This window comes from Synchytrium microbalum, assembly GCF_006535985.1.
Source record: "Synchytrium microbalum strain JEL517 chromosome Unknown SmJEL517_scf0006, whole genome shotgun sequence".
NCBI classification, from domain to species: Eukaryota; Fungi; Chytridiomycota; class Chytridiomycetes; order Synchytriales; family Synchytriaceae; genus Synchytrium; species Synchytrium microbalum.
The window spans coordinates 511,665-525,770 of record NW_022158355.1 but is presented as its reverse complement, the minus strand read 5'-3'; the positions used below and the strand labels follow the sequence as shown (position 1 = coordinate 525,770).

The following is a 14,106-nucleotide window of genomic DNA, read 5'->3' as shown; positions in this document are numbered from 1 at the left end:
CATCGCTCTCTTTCGGCCGATACGGGTACGCGACCATGAACGGCTCCTCGTGGTTTGGGAACGAGTGCCGTGACGATGAGGGCGTTACAGTCGCAGACCGCGACGTGTTGCGGTGTTCAAGCGACGGTGTTATCGCTCCCTCGGTTATCATGCTGCTATTGCTAGGCTGCTGTCCAGTTTCCTCGAGCAGGCGATCGGATGGGAGTGGGAGTGTGCGTGAGTTCGTGCCTGTGACGCGGGGAAGGCTACTGGTACCGTGGATGGCGACAGGGCGGGTTTTACTCATCATGAAGGGGCGTGAGATGCGTTTGTATATCGACCAGCGGTCATCTGATACGTCCATGTTTGGTTGAATGGGTTTTTGTTTTCGGCCGCTGATGTGGTGTTCCTCCATGTCATCGTCGTCGTCGTGTTTGATGCCGTTGAATTGGACGGCGGCGGGCTCGTAGTCTCCGTAGATGAATCCGGGACCTGTGTTCGGGTGTGGGCATTGTGAATGTCGTGACAACAATGCAATAGGCTGTGTGGTGGACTAGCTTTTCGACTGCTAACGTTTCGAAGATATGGCATACCAGAAATAGATATTGGCTCCTTTGACTGGTGGTGGTTGCGATAGGCGGATATGGCAAGGAAGCCGATGAAGCCTACAAAGACAAAACATCCAATTACAACTCCTGCTAACGACCCAGCAGATAATCCTGTACAAGAAGGAAAGCGACGCGTCAGTTTCGATGCAGAAAAGTTGATATTTGTAGCCATACCTGGATCCTTGATAACAACAGGAGGATCTGCCAAACTCCCACCGACATACGATAAGACGGTCACGGAGAGGAGGACGAATCGAAGACGTTCAAGCATGGTATGGCACACGACAACATATGCTGGACGTGGCCTCCAAATCCCAGGAATGTAAGTGCTAAACTGGTTGAGATTCACACCTCCGACGCACTAGCACGAAATCTACAAAAAAATACACAGCTTTCGTACTACGCACCCGTTTGAACGGTGAACTTGGTTTTGGCGTGACTTCTTTGTAATAATTAATTATGCTTGATCGTTTACAAGTGGCTAGTATTGTTATTATTTACATTCTCCTCCTCCTGCTCCTCCTCCTTCTTTTTGGTGATTGCTGATACAAGTTCCCGCAATACCCCTGTGACTTGTTCCACATTCCGTCGTTCAAGTGCAGAGCACTCAACCACAGTACATCCCGCTCGACTCCTCAGCTCCTCCATATTACTCTGCGCGGCATCAAGATCCGCCTTATTGGCAATCACAACACTGGGCTTATCGGTCAATCCAGATCTATACGCCTCGAGTTCAAACCGCAGCGTAGCCAAATCATCCCAAGGTGCATTCCCAGAAGCATCGATAACATAGACGAGTACCCGTGCTCGTTCAATGTGTCGTAAAAAGTTGTGGCCTAGCCCTTTGTTGAGATGAGCACCTGCGATTAGTCCGGGTATGTCTGCTACGGTGAGAGACCACGAGTCTGGCCACTGCACCGTTCCGATGTATGGGTTTAGGGTGGTGAATGGGTATGCAGCGATTTTCGGGTGGGCGTTGGATATAGCGGCTAGAAGACTGGATTTTCCTGCGTTAGGTATCCCTACTAGTCCACAGTCTGCTATAGTCTTCAGTTCTAGTTCTATAAACGTTTCGTAACCGTCTTCTCCTCGCCCTGCCATTCCAGGCCCTCGCATCTCTGCCGATACAAATGTCGGGTTTCCTGCTCCTCCACGACCACCTCGAGCTAGTACATGTCGTTCACCGTCCACCATTAAATCCAATTCAATTTTCGGTGGCGGCGGCATCCATTGCGGAGCCCGTTCCAATATATACTTCAATCGATCAGGGCGTGGGAAGTAATCATGACGGAATTTATACAATTGTCGAGCTAGCTGTACTTGCGGCGTCATCTCGTACTCTGCTTCACTGAGTTCATCCAATCCATCTACAGATATACTAGCACTGCGTCTTCTATACTCGTTCGTATACTCGGCCGGCGATGATGGATTCAAGATACTCTTGACATCGACTTTCTTACTGGATGGACTGGTATACCATTCAGGAGGATCAATCTCTTTTACTGTTGTGCCTATTGGTACGACTAGTCCTATATCAGCACCAGCAGACCCATGTCTTCCACTTCCTCGTCCTGCTTCGCCATTGTTGCCAACATATGTGGTCTGAATGCCGTGCAGAGATGTGAGTTCTTTGGAAGCTGATACGTGTATGTTGCCGCCGTTGCCTCCGGAGCCTCCATCTGCAGGTCCAAATGGTACTCGAGATGTCCGAGCAAATGATATTGCACCATCTCCTCCTCTTCCTCCACAAATCCGTAGCCTTTTATAATCAACAAAGCGCCGAGCCTATATAGAAAAATAGAGTGTTATCTTGGTGCATGCATCAGTGTTACGCTTTTATACCTTATTAAGAAACCTCGGCGAAGCTGTCATTTCTCATTTCTTGCAGTGTTTTTGATCAACAGAAAAAAAGTGCACAATGCTTTTTGCAGTGGACGCGACAACGATATAGGATCTTGCTCGTTTAATTTCTGTACAAATAGAGCCAGACGATGTCGACCAAACGACTTTGCGTTCTGGGGTTGAGACAACCCTACTCCTCCGCAACAACTTGTTCAAACGAACAGAACCTAGCAGAGACTCAAAAAGGGATCACTTGCAAAGATGGCCGATGTAAGTTATGAATTGTTGTTGGATCGTTATCGTTTCTATCATGCTTATGGTAGAACATGGTGTTGTTACATTGTTACATTGCAGCATTTTCCAGGTTTGCAGCTCTCCTACTAAAGCACAACATTACTAACAAATTCGCTCTCGGACAGATGTCCAGAGCTACTTCAAGCGATCAGCTCTTGGAAACCGACAAATCACCGTTACCTTCTCCGATCGCGTCACCACGTTTATCCAAGTTGCGTACCTCAAATAAAATTGGTGTTGTTACCGCCAAATCTCCTACTACTAAACGACGATCTCCTATTTCTCCAAAACCCAAGTACTCTCCAACTTCTCCAAAGGCTCTCTGGCGAGGATGCTGGCCTTTAGGTGAAGGTGTGTTTTTACTTTGAAAGTTTCGACTCAAGTTTCTCGGTCCCCACTGGTCCAACGTTATTCACTGAACCGCTTCCTCTTTAGGATGGACTGGCGACAAGAAGCCATGGTCTCGTAAGAAACGAGTCTATGCTGGAGCTATCTGTTGTGTCGTAACCACGATTCTACTATTGGTCATCTTGTTACCCATCATCTTTCTGGTTATAATCCCTGGAATCATTCGTTCCAGCATTGACAACTCCGTTTTCGCCATTAACTCCAACACAATCTCGAACGCTACCGAGACAAACTTTATTCTCAGGCTTGTTACGGATGTCAGCAACGCAGGTCCTAATGGATTTAGTGCTGTAATTAACTTTGAGACTCCTCTGTTTGTCGCTTACGGTGGAAAGACAATGCTTAGCATCCCAATGCCGGATTTGCAACTCTCAAACGGTAGGTCGTTTTGACGTATACTGTCTATAGTTCAACATCCTCAAACTTTTCAACAGGTGCTGGAACGTTTGATCAGACCGTGCTCGTCTCTATATTGGATAGTGCTACGTTTGCCGCCTTCAACAATGCACTCTACAGCCAAAACGAAGTTGCGTGGCAACTGACAGCTACTAATGGAGTGAGTTTTATGGGCCTTCACTATGGTGGATTGACACTCAACAAGACTCTAACCTTGGCTGGAATGAATGGACTACAATTCTCGACTTCAAACTTTGATATTTTACCGGCAGACAATAACGGCATTAAAATCCAAACGACTCAAACCACAATCAACCCATCTACATTTTCAATGCCGTTGGGTCAAGTCAGTTTCGCTTTATACAACCAGTCTGATTACGTCTATACATTGAACATTCCTGATTTCAACATCGTACCAGGTGTGTAAAGCATCGTAAACAGCTTTTTCTTGTCGTCGAAACTGAATTTAGCCAATGTAAGAATGTAAGAATATCGACTTAACTGACATTGTGTTTGTAGGCACCACATCCAGCAACAAGACTATTGATATCACACCCACATCATCAGAAAACATTACCGGAATAGCCAAACTCTTCACCCTCGGTGAATCCTCCACCCCAACGACTTTGAATATGGTCATTACTGGTGTGAACATTGGTGGAACTCAAGTCTCGTGGTTGAGCGGCCTTGCTATCGGCAGAAGTTATCCAATCGTGTTCCCTGCAGCCCCGTCAAACGTCATGTCTGGCATATCGTTCCCATTCACCTTATCTACCTTCGTGTCGGGAACTGCTCAAGGAACAGTCAACATCACCAACCCATTTAGTATCACTTTGAATATTACCAGTCTTGCCACCTCCGTCATGTGGTCTGGCACTCAGATTGGAAGAATGACTTACAACCAATCGATTATTGTGCCTCCTCATTCTACTGTTGTTAGTCCCACGCTGACGCTATTGTTATCGTTGCCTGCTAGTCAAGCTTTTTCAGTGAGTTCAATATGTTGGTGTTATTAGTCTTGCAGAAAACCCTCTAACAAGTACATGTCACAAATTTATGCAATTTAGGCTGCAGCAGCTTACGTTCAAAACAAGTTGAATCTCGATATAAACAGTTCAATTGGGCTCGGTGTCAGTGGATACACAATCCCTCTTGAACTCAACAGCCATAACGTTTCAGCTTCAAGTTTGTAGTAGATGAACAAACAATTTATAAGATTCTCTATATGATACGCTTGGAATATTATCGATTTCTATTCGGATTATAATAATACTAAGATTGAAATTCTGAGAACTGTTGCTACGGCGTTACGACAGCAAACTCAGTTGCGTCCATTACTGATTTCTGTGCGAGTGGCAGTATATAGTTGAAATTTGAGAGCAAAGACTAAAAGTTGGCATTGTAGCTCAACATTTGTCGGAAAATCAGTGGTAAACAGGACGACGATCAATTTGATTGGCTGTCATGTACCCAAATTCGGTCTTGTCGACAAGAAGCGACAACAAATTTGCTGACTTGAAAAGGGAAACTGACGGTCTGCCGCATGTCTTATGAGGCATGGGACTCAGTAAGTAATAATTTGTTGTTCGTAATCTGATAGCCCTCTAGTTTGAAACTCTCGCTGACTTGTAAACACTTTTCTCGCAGTTTTCACGTTCTTCTTCGACGGAGGAACTACTACCACCAGAAGGTCCAACTTCATTGACGATTGATCCATCGACAAAAAGAAATCAAGTTTCGATTGGGCCAGACACTAAAACTGCGGACTTGAAGGGACTGAAAACCAGCAGACGATTGACATCACCAACACCACAAAACTCTAGTAGCCCAGTTTCCACCAAGAGCAATGTAATACGATGCTGGCCTTGGTCTGCAAGCAAAGAGCCGTGGACCAGAAAACAGAAATGGATGGGATGGTGAGATCGCGCATCACCACACCACTTGATAACAAGTGTTTTTAATCTGATTTGGCTGCGAATAGTGGAATCTGTGCCCTTATTTCCGGATTGCTCTTTGGTGCTGTTATACTGCCGATAATCTTTTATGTGGTTATACCGTCTATGGTTTGTGAGTAAAGCATTTTGTATCTAGTTTTGAGCTTTTACCGTTTGCTGACTCTCGCTGTCTTATCATTTCAATTAGATTCGGGAGTTGGCTCTACCAAATTCAATATTGTGTCTACGAGTATATCTCAACCAACCGAAAACAACTTCTTGATGAGAGTCATTGCTGACGTTTCTAACGCCGGACCACAAGGATTCACAAACTACCTGGACTTTGAGACGCCGTTATATGTAGTCTACAATGGAGTTCCAATGCTCAGTATTCCTGTCGTCGGATTCAACATTCAAAACGGAGACGCACATATAGATCAGAACTATAATGTCAGCATTATCGACACACAAAAATTCTCAGACTTCAACGCCGCTCTATATGCGCAACCTAGCTTGGAATGGGGCTTATTAGCCAATGTTGGAGTAACTGTTGTTGGACTCCGGTATGGTGGCCTGAAACTAAACAAGAACGTAACGCTCAACGGCATGGGAGGCCTAAAAGTCAGCACCTCTGGATTTGATCTGGTGCCTACCGCTGGACAAGGAATCCAAGTCGAGACAACAACCGTTATAAACAATCCATCATCGTTTGCAATCCCCCTTGGAACTATCAACTTTGGCGTTTACAACGGCACACAATACCTCTATACGCTCTCAATGAGTGATGTCAATATCTTTCCCGGAATTCAAAGCCTAGAGAGACGAGTCGATATAACGCCAACTTCACAGTCGAACGTAACCGATTTGGTTAGATTATTTTCCTTTATGCTGGGCACCAAGAACCCATCCGTGACACTGGTGTTGAACGCTGTGAACGTTGGAGGTCCACAAGTGTCATGGATTTCGAAGCTCGCTATTGGTCTTAATTTCACGCTGGGAGTTTCTCAAGGTTCAAGCAACTCATCAATGATTTCTGGAGCCACTTTCAAACTAGACCTGGCTGCTTTGCTAGCTACGAAAACAACAGGAACAGTCAATATAACGAATCCATTCAGTATACCGTTGAACATCACCGGATTTACCCTTGTCGTTACTTGGCCGAATGGCGACACGGAAGTACAGATTGCCCAAATTGTAACGACGGAGCAATTCATCATTCCAGCATATACAACTACGACGACGCCAGTATTAACTTTGCAGCTGGTGTTTAGTAGTTTACAAGTTTTCAACGTAAGTTGTTTTCGAACTGTTTTTCAGTACATGGATCTTTCTAATTGATTTTCGATAATATCTACACACTTTAGGCACTTTGGGCCTACATATCGGGGACGTTTACTTCAAATTATCATGGTTTAATAACTTTGGGTGTTGGAGGCTACGTTTTGCCTCTTCAGTATGACTATTATAATGTTCCCTCACTCTTGTCATAAGCCAGTAAAACACAATCCGTATTGAGAAGCAGCTATAACATTGCGGCAACGCTTGTCGGGAATTTGTGAACTTGTGTTTGTGTGTTTGGTGTTTGTCGCCGTTGTTTCAAACAATTTCGATTGTAATTGCTTTACGAAGATTTATAAGTCCCCGCGTGATGAATAGAATCAACGTATCATATTACGCCACCTTTAGGCTTCCTGGTGATTGTATCTCGCTCGTACATTGCTCGTTGCGTCCAATCGTTTTAGAGGAAGAAAAGAGTCGAAGGCAAGGACAAATGGAAACGAATCTTGCGGCAGGTATACGCACACAGATTGTTCGGAACCTCTTGACAAGTAGATATCAAGCAAATGGAGCAGAATACTCAGGCTGCACAAGCTGCGAAGGTACTTGTTTGACTGTTTGTTGGATCTGGAGCTTCACCGCTAAACAACTGCTTAACTCCTTCCTCTACACACAAATGCTATTTCTTAGATTGCAGCAATGGCGCAATCCCGCCTATTGCAAATACATGACGAAGTTCGAGCTGCTGCAGTTCCATCTGCTGGTGTGGTAACCAGGAATCGTGAATCATTGGACCGAAGGGATTTACCGGCAGTTCCCAAGAACTATAACAGTACAGCATCTCCTGATTTACTGTACTCTCATGACGGCATTCATAGCAAGGAAAAGTTTGGTGGGAATTTTATGGTGGAAGATGATGAGTATGAGCGACCGACATCTTGTTGGAGGACTTGTTGGCCGATGGGAGAGGGTTGGACGGGTGATAGAGAGCCATGGAGCAAGTCTAAGCGACGTGTAGCCTGGTATGTGTTCCTCTAGCTTCTGAGAGGATCGGATGTCGTGATCAAACCAGTTTATGATAACCAATATACTGATCTTTTTTTGCATAGTATTGGCTGCGTGGGCATAACCATACTTCTCCTTGGAATCTTCTTGCCGCTGACATTCCTAGTCTTTATCCCATCTATAGCACGCAGTGCGGTCGCATCATCCCAATTCACAATCCAATCAGCTACAATCAGTCAAGCAACCAACACGAGCTTCACTTTGAGACTGATTGCTCAAGTATCTCAAGCTGGACCAGCTGGCACAACCGCAAATGTAAACTTTGAGAACCCAGTCTCGATATTATGGAATGGGACGCTATTGAGTAATATGACGATGGCGGACTTTAGTATATCTAGCGGATCTGCTTATATTGACCAAACGGTGACAGTTACGCTGTTAAACCCTTCCGCGTTTGTTGGATTTACAAGGTAAATCGTAGCACTCGCGGTGATTGCTTTGGTGTTCTGACGGTTTGTTTTGCCTTTTAGTGCTCTTTTTTACTCAACATCCCTTAACTGGCAGTTGGTATCAACAGTCGGAGTATCAGTCGTTGGCCTTCATTTCGGTGGCATACCACTGCAAAAGAATGTCACCATTCAAGGAATGAATGGACTAGGCTTCAACGTATCAAACTTTGATCTCGTGTCAACGGATACGAATCAAGGTGCTTCTGTCGTTGTAACAACCACCATAACAAACCCGTCTCCGTTCTCGATATCGCTGGGCACCATAGGAGTAGATTTGTGGAACTCTAGCTACTTTTTAGGCAACTTGACCTTCCCGAATTTCGTACTTACACCTGGAACGCAAACTGTAAACTTGACGACATGGTTGAGTCCACAGGCATTTGTGACTGAGAATGCAAGGATAACAAGAGTGTTTTCCTTCTTCTTGTCAAACACTAATGCTACAATCAATATTGTTGGAACTGGTGTAAATATCGGCGGTCCACAGGTGAACAAAAATCGATATGTACTAATGATTGATGACCCAAAGCTCACGTCTTTTCTTATTTCAGGTCCCATGGCTATCCAACGTCTTTGTCGGATCAACCCACCCAATATTATTCCAAGGATACACCTCACTAATCCAAAAATCACAATTCGCATTGTCGGTCTCAAACCTCTTTACTATGACCACTATGGGCTCTGTATATGTCAACAATCCATTCACAACACAGCAGAACATAACGGCTATTATGGCTAATATTAACTGGAAAAATCCAGTCACGGGGGCTACCATAAGTATTGGACAAATCAACTCGGCTGCGTCACAGTTTTTGCTACCAGGTAATGCAAAAAAAACCGTTCAAACTGCATGACGGATGACTAACAACTGTCTTCTAACTTTAGCTCATGCTATAACAAAAACACCAGCATTACCTATGGCGTTGCTCTTCAACAGTGTTGACTCACTCAATGTAAGATCATATCTCTCCATTTAACTTTTTCCAACAGATACTAATCACAAATACCATGTCATTAGGCCCTGCTATCCGTTTTGAACAACTCATTACAAGTCTACATCTCTGGACAAGTAACCTTGAGCGTCGGAGGCTATCCCATCTCAGTTACATTCAGCCAACAGGACGTTCCAGCAACAATAACTAGCAATCCATAGTTTCTTGCTTACTTTTGTAGAGTCGTTTTTTAGTTTGATTTATTATAACTTAGTATTTTTAACACACACATCTAACTGTGACAAAACTGTTGCGTGGCCGTTTACAAGAGGAAAGAAAAAAGCAAGGGATTTCTGACATTATTTACAGAAACTTGAGGGAGAGTTAGGGCATGGTAACCATTACGAGCTTCAGCACATCAGTGGCATTGCAAGGGGATAGTATAACATCCGTTCCGTTCACGGCAAGACAGAGTGATCCAGATTGACTAGGAGACATTACATCCGATTGCAGTACAAAAGCAGCCTGTGTTTGAAGGCTGGTCATGGACGTCATTGTCGACGTCACTAGAGCTAAAGCATCGGTGCTTGTAGCGAGTGGTGGCATAACACTTGGATCTATTATTGGTTCTATACTTGAGGCGAGCGGTGATGCCTGGCTACTTGAGGCTATTGGTGTTGCAGCAGCTACAGAGCTAGTCATTATTACTTCAGTTGAGGTATAAACGGCTACAGATGGTGATGGATCTAAGGTGGCACTCAGAGGTGCAGCGGATTCAGACACGACAGATGGTATGCTGGTAGCTGCTACAGAGTCAGTTGATGCGATAGCGATTGGTATGCTGGTAGCCGCTACAGAGTCTACAGTTGTGACGGCCGATGCGATAGAAGTGGCAGCAGGAGTCGGTGCTATGGTAGTATATATTGTCATGCCCAGTGATGTTGGCAGAATAACCACTTTCACGATTTCGGATGCAACAGCTGTTTCTAATAGTGCTGTACTTGTCGTGTCAGATACTACTATAATTGAAGTCATTGCCTGGTAACTTGAGGCCAGGCTCGTCGGTGTGATTGTTGGATTGACTGACGGTACAACATCGCTGGGCGAAGGACTAGAGGCCGCATTACTTGTTGCTGCAGCCGAATTCATTATCATTGTACTAGTAGCATCAATGGTGGTTATAATGTCGGTGCTGAGGACGACAGCAATCGTGGTATCAGTAGCCATACTTGGGCTTGAAGTGAATACCACCGGCATTATTGAGTTCGGAATGGTCGTGGCGTTCGGGCTGCTTACAATTGACGGTGCAGCTGACATTAAGACCTTTACCGGTGCAGCAGACGGTGCTGTAGTTGGCGATGGTGCTGCAGATGGTCCAGGAGATACTTGAGCGCCAGAGAATGCTGCCTGTACGTCCACTACATACCACATAGCGTTATTAGCTGTACAGTCACCCATAATCGTGGCTCCCCCACCATTGTCTAGAAAGCACGCTCCTGTCCCTTGATTCTTGATAGTAGTTAAGACTCGACTTGGACCTGTAGGAAGACTAGACAATTTCCATTGTTGTGACGGGTCGAAGAGTCTGCATCCACTTCCTTGCGGTAGTTTAGTTTGGGGAAGTTGGGTAAAACACATAGATGTTTGAAGATTCGTAAGTGCCATGGAATCAGGAAAAAACGCCCAAAGCTGTGGCGGATCGCCACTCTGATATGGGGATGAGAAGACCTGGTTGTAATGGTTACTGTTAGCAAGATAATGCTGTCAAGACATGAAAAAAATGCATCATATGACTGAGCTAGGGCGAAATTGAGCCAACTTGTGCAACTTTTCCCATCAACGGTGCCAAAACCACGTACAGATGTTCCTTGACTCTGACTACCCCCGTTTTCAAAGACACCACCAGAAGAGGCAGACGTAAAGTAGTATATTGCAAATTTGAGATTCAGCCCTGCTCCTCCTTGATTGTAGCTGTTTGCAGTAACAGATCCAGATAGCGCCAACGCGAGTAGAAAACAAACAGATGGCGAGAGGGACCTCATTGCGTGGTTCTCGATGGGCAATGTAAGTCTACGGATGTATAGTGCTGTCTTGACTTGGAGTCTTGGGTATAGCGACAGGGCGTTTGCTGCAGAAGATCCAGATCGTAAATGTTTCGGTTTTTGAAAAACGCCCACAAACAATCTGTCCAAAGAAAACTGTGCAAAATGTATTGATCCCATTATTAGTATGTAGAACGTAAGGTTCATACGCGTAATACTGCCATATTTGAAGCTGCTCCTCCCTTGACTTCAAAAAACCAAATTACTTTCGAGTTGTAAGTGACCTCTGAATTCCTCTTAACTATATTAGCATTCCAAGCTTGGAATCCATCTAGGAGCCACAACGCTTTATAAATTGCGAAAGTCATTCGCATACGACTTGCTCTGCTGTCAGTCGCATAAGCAAGAAATGGAACCATTCAGTGGCAAGTTTGGCCTCATAATACCAGAAAAGAAGAAGGGCCCATCAGCATCCCAAGCTGCTAGAATAGCCTTCAAGCAAAAGCTATCCAAAAACCCACTCTTTACCGGTAGTAAATCAGACGACGAAGACGACAATGACACTGAACTAGGCCAGCAACGAATCAATAAAGAGCTACGAGCAGTCCAGTCATCCAGATCGTCAGCTGTAGAACAAGAACACGCCAAAGCACTAGAAGAAGATCCAACTGTATTTGACTATGATGGTGTCTATGAAACATTAAAATCCGCTGAAGACTCGAAACGTAAGCAGCGCTCTCAAGGAGGAGGAGGAGACTCTGGAGGAGACCGTAAACCACGATATATGGCGAATCTCATCAAGGCTGCTGAAGCCCGTAAACTAGAGTCTGAACGAGTGGAGGAACGAAAAGTACAACGGGAACGAGAAGCTGAGGGTGAAATGTATGCAGACAAGGAAAAGTTTGTGACTGCTGCTTTTAGGGAACGTCAGGCAGAGCTCAAGAGGCTGGAAGAAGAAGAAAAGAAGAAGGAGGCGCTAGAATCTGATGTTACGAAAAGGAAGGACTTGACGGGCTTCTATCGTGATATGCTAAACAAGACTACAGCTGATAGATCTGTCGTTATAAATCCAACCAATAGTAATAGCATAAAACCCATAGCAGTCAAAGATGATGATGCCGACGACGATGAAGTGAAACTTCTAGTCAAGAAGGCTATATCATCTGGTCAAGTCAAAGTAAATGATTCAGAAGAAGTCGTTGACAAACGGCAACTATTAGGAGCTGGTCTAAACGTATCACGTAAAAAGACTCAGGAGATTGCTGATGAAGAAGCCAGACGAGCTCGTCAAGAAGAAGAAGATAGGAAACGCCAGTTACAACGACAAGCTGATGAAGAAGCTCGTCGAAAGAAACGAGAATTGGAAGATCGCAAACGAGAAGCGGAACGCAGGGCTCGTGAATTGCTCGAGTCTCAAGCTACAGAGGCTCAGGAAAAATCCAAACGGGAACGAGAAGAGGAGAAGGAGTCTCTTGCTAAAAAGATGGCAAAGAAGGCTACTGAAGCTGATGTATCAGATGCTCGAGCAAGATACTTGGCAAGGAAAAACCAAAAACCAGCTGCCAAAGAAGCATCAGACTCGGATGATGATTGAGTCTTCTATATCACCGCACGTATTGAAACATAGTAATTGTAAACGAAGCCTGATAAAAGAGTAACTTGCATCAGAATGCTGTATATATATGAGGCACTGCTGTACAATAAACATAGACCGTCTAAAATCCGACTCAGAAAGAAACGACTATTACGAGTAATATAATAAGAATAATGATCAGGCCACAGATAGCGCATTGTTGCTTTGGATCTAAAGATGAAGGAATTTAGATCGGGCTGGTCGGGCGGGCAAAATTAAACAATCTTCCAAACCTACCAGCATTAGCTTTTATGAACTCGTCCATTCGTTTATAAGCAGATCTTAATCGACCCTGCGTGTTATCCACACTTGTATCTAGATCCTCCAATAGCCTATTTCAAGAAGATATGTTAGCAGGAGGGCAAAAAAAACACAAATATGACAGCGGCTGACGAGTCGTACCTAGTCTGGTCATCTAACTCCTTGCCCATAACAACAGCCACATCCTTTAAATTAGTAACAGTATGTAACACATCTCCCATCTGATCTTCTTGCTCAGCCATAATAGTTGATTGAGCTTGTTGCTCTCGATCGACGTGTCTCTGATTCGACATTTTGTAGTCCTCTTGTGTCCTGCCGAATCTATCTGTGTTTGTGCGGGATGCGAGTAATGCCTGTTCAAAGTGTAGTGTTACTTTCGGTAGGAGAGTAAATTTCAAACGTTGAAGCCTTACAGATCGATCATCAGTCCTCTGATTTGGTTTTTTCGATTGTCGATCATTCAAGTTACTCCTCAGTTCCTGCGAAACATGATATAAGTGAGATCAGCATGCTGAAGTGCATTTCAGTGAAGATCTTGTCCTACATGTATAGCTCGTCGTGTCCTCGTTATAAAGTCTTTACGATTGCCGACTTCTCGAGCATCCAGTCGAAACTTTGATGGGTTGACTTCCACCACCTTGATTGTATCTATAAATATTCCACAGTTTCAATAAAAGAATTCTGTCTTTCAAACAAACTCCAAGCGAGCTTGCCTTCCAAATCGTGTAAATCCAATTCGATGCTCTGCAGTGCACTTCGAAGCTCGTCGACCTTCCACCGGACCTCGTCGCTATTGGACGATCCGGAGTCTACGAGCCGTGACCATTGCTGGTATAGCTTGTTTGCATTATTGAGAGAAGCCTCTACTTCACTGTCGTCAGGTCGGTGGAAATCTCGTTAGATTTGCGATCTATGTCGTAGAGCGAGTGGAAGGAATATCAAGACTCACTCTTTGACTGCGAAAAATGGATCTTCAGACATATTT

At 44.5% G+C, this 14,106-nt stretch overlaps 3 protein-coding genes across 3 annotated transcripts; 1 reads left to right on the top strand and 2 right to left on the bottom strand.

The window, feature by feature from the left end:
• Positions 1 to 1,058: 1,058 nt before the first annotated feature.
• On the bottom strand, positions 1,059 to 2,459 carry SmJEL517_g01811 (uncharacterized protein; the record flags this gene model as incomplete). Its single annotated transcript, XM_031167739.1, has 2 exons — positions 1,059 to 2,372; positions 2,430 to 2,459. The coding sequence occupies 2 exons, from the start codon at positions 2,457 to 2,459 to the stop codon at positions 1,059 to 1,061; spliced, it is 1,344 nt and encodes a 447-aa protein (XP_031026362.1).
• Positions 2,460 to 11,636: 9,177 nt separating this feature from the next.
• SmJEL517_g01810 (uncharacterized protein) lies at positions 11,637 to 12,821 on the top strand (the record flags this gene model as incomplete). Its single annotated transcript, XM_031167738.1, has 1 exon — positions 11,637 to 12,821. The coding sequence occupies one exon, from the start codon at positions 11,637 to 11,639 to the stop codon at positions 12,819 to 12,821; it is 1,185 nt and encodes a 394-aa protein (XP_031026363.1).
• Positions 12,822 to 12,954: 133 nt separating this feature from the next.
• On the bottom strand, positions 12,955 to 14,102 carry SmJEL517_g01809 (uncharacterized protein; the record flags this gene model as incomplete). The annotated part of the gene is made up of 7 exons (XM_031167737.1): positions 12,955 to 13,031; positions 13,098 to 13,192; positions 13,263 to 13,474; positions 13,535 to 13,600; positions 13,666 to 13,769; positions 13,820 to 13,992; positions 14,071 to 14,102. The coding sequence occupies 7 exons, from the start codon at positions 14,100 to 14,102 to the stop codon at positions 12,955 to 12,957; spliced, it is 759 nt and encodes a 252-aa protein (XP_031026269.1).
• Positions 14,103 to 14,106: the final 4 nt, after the last annotated feature.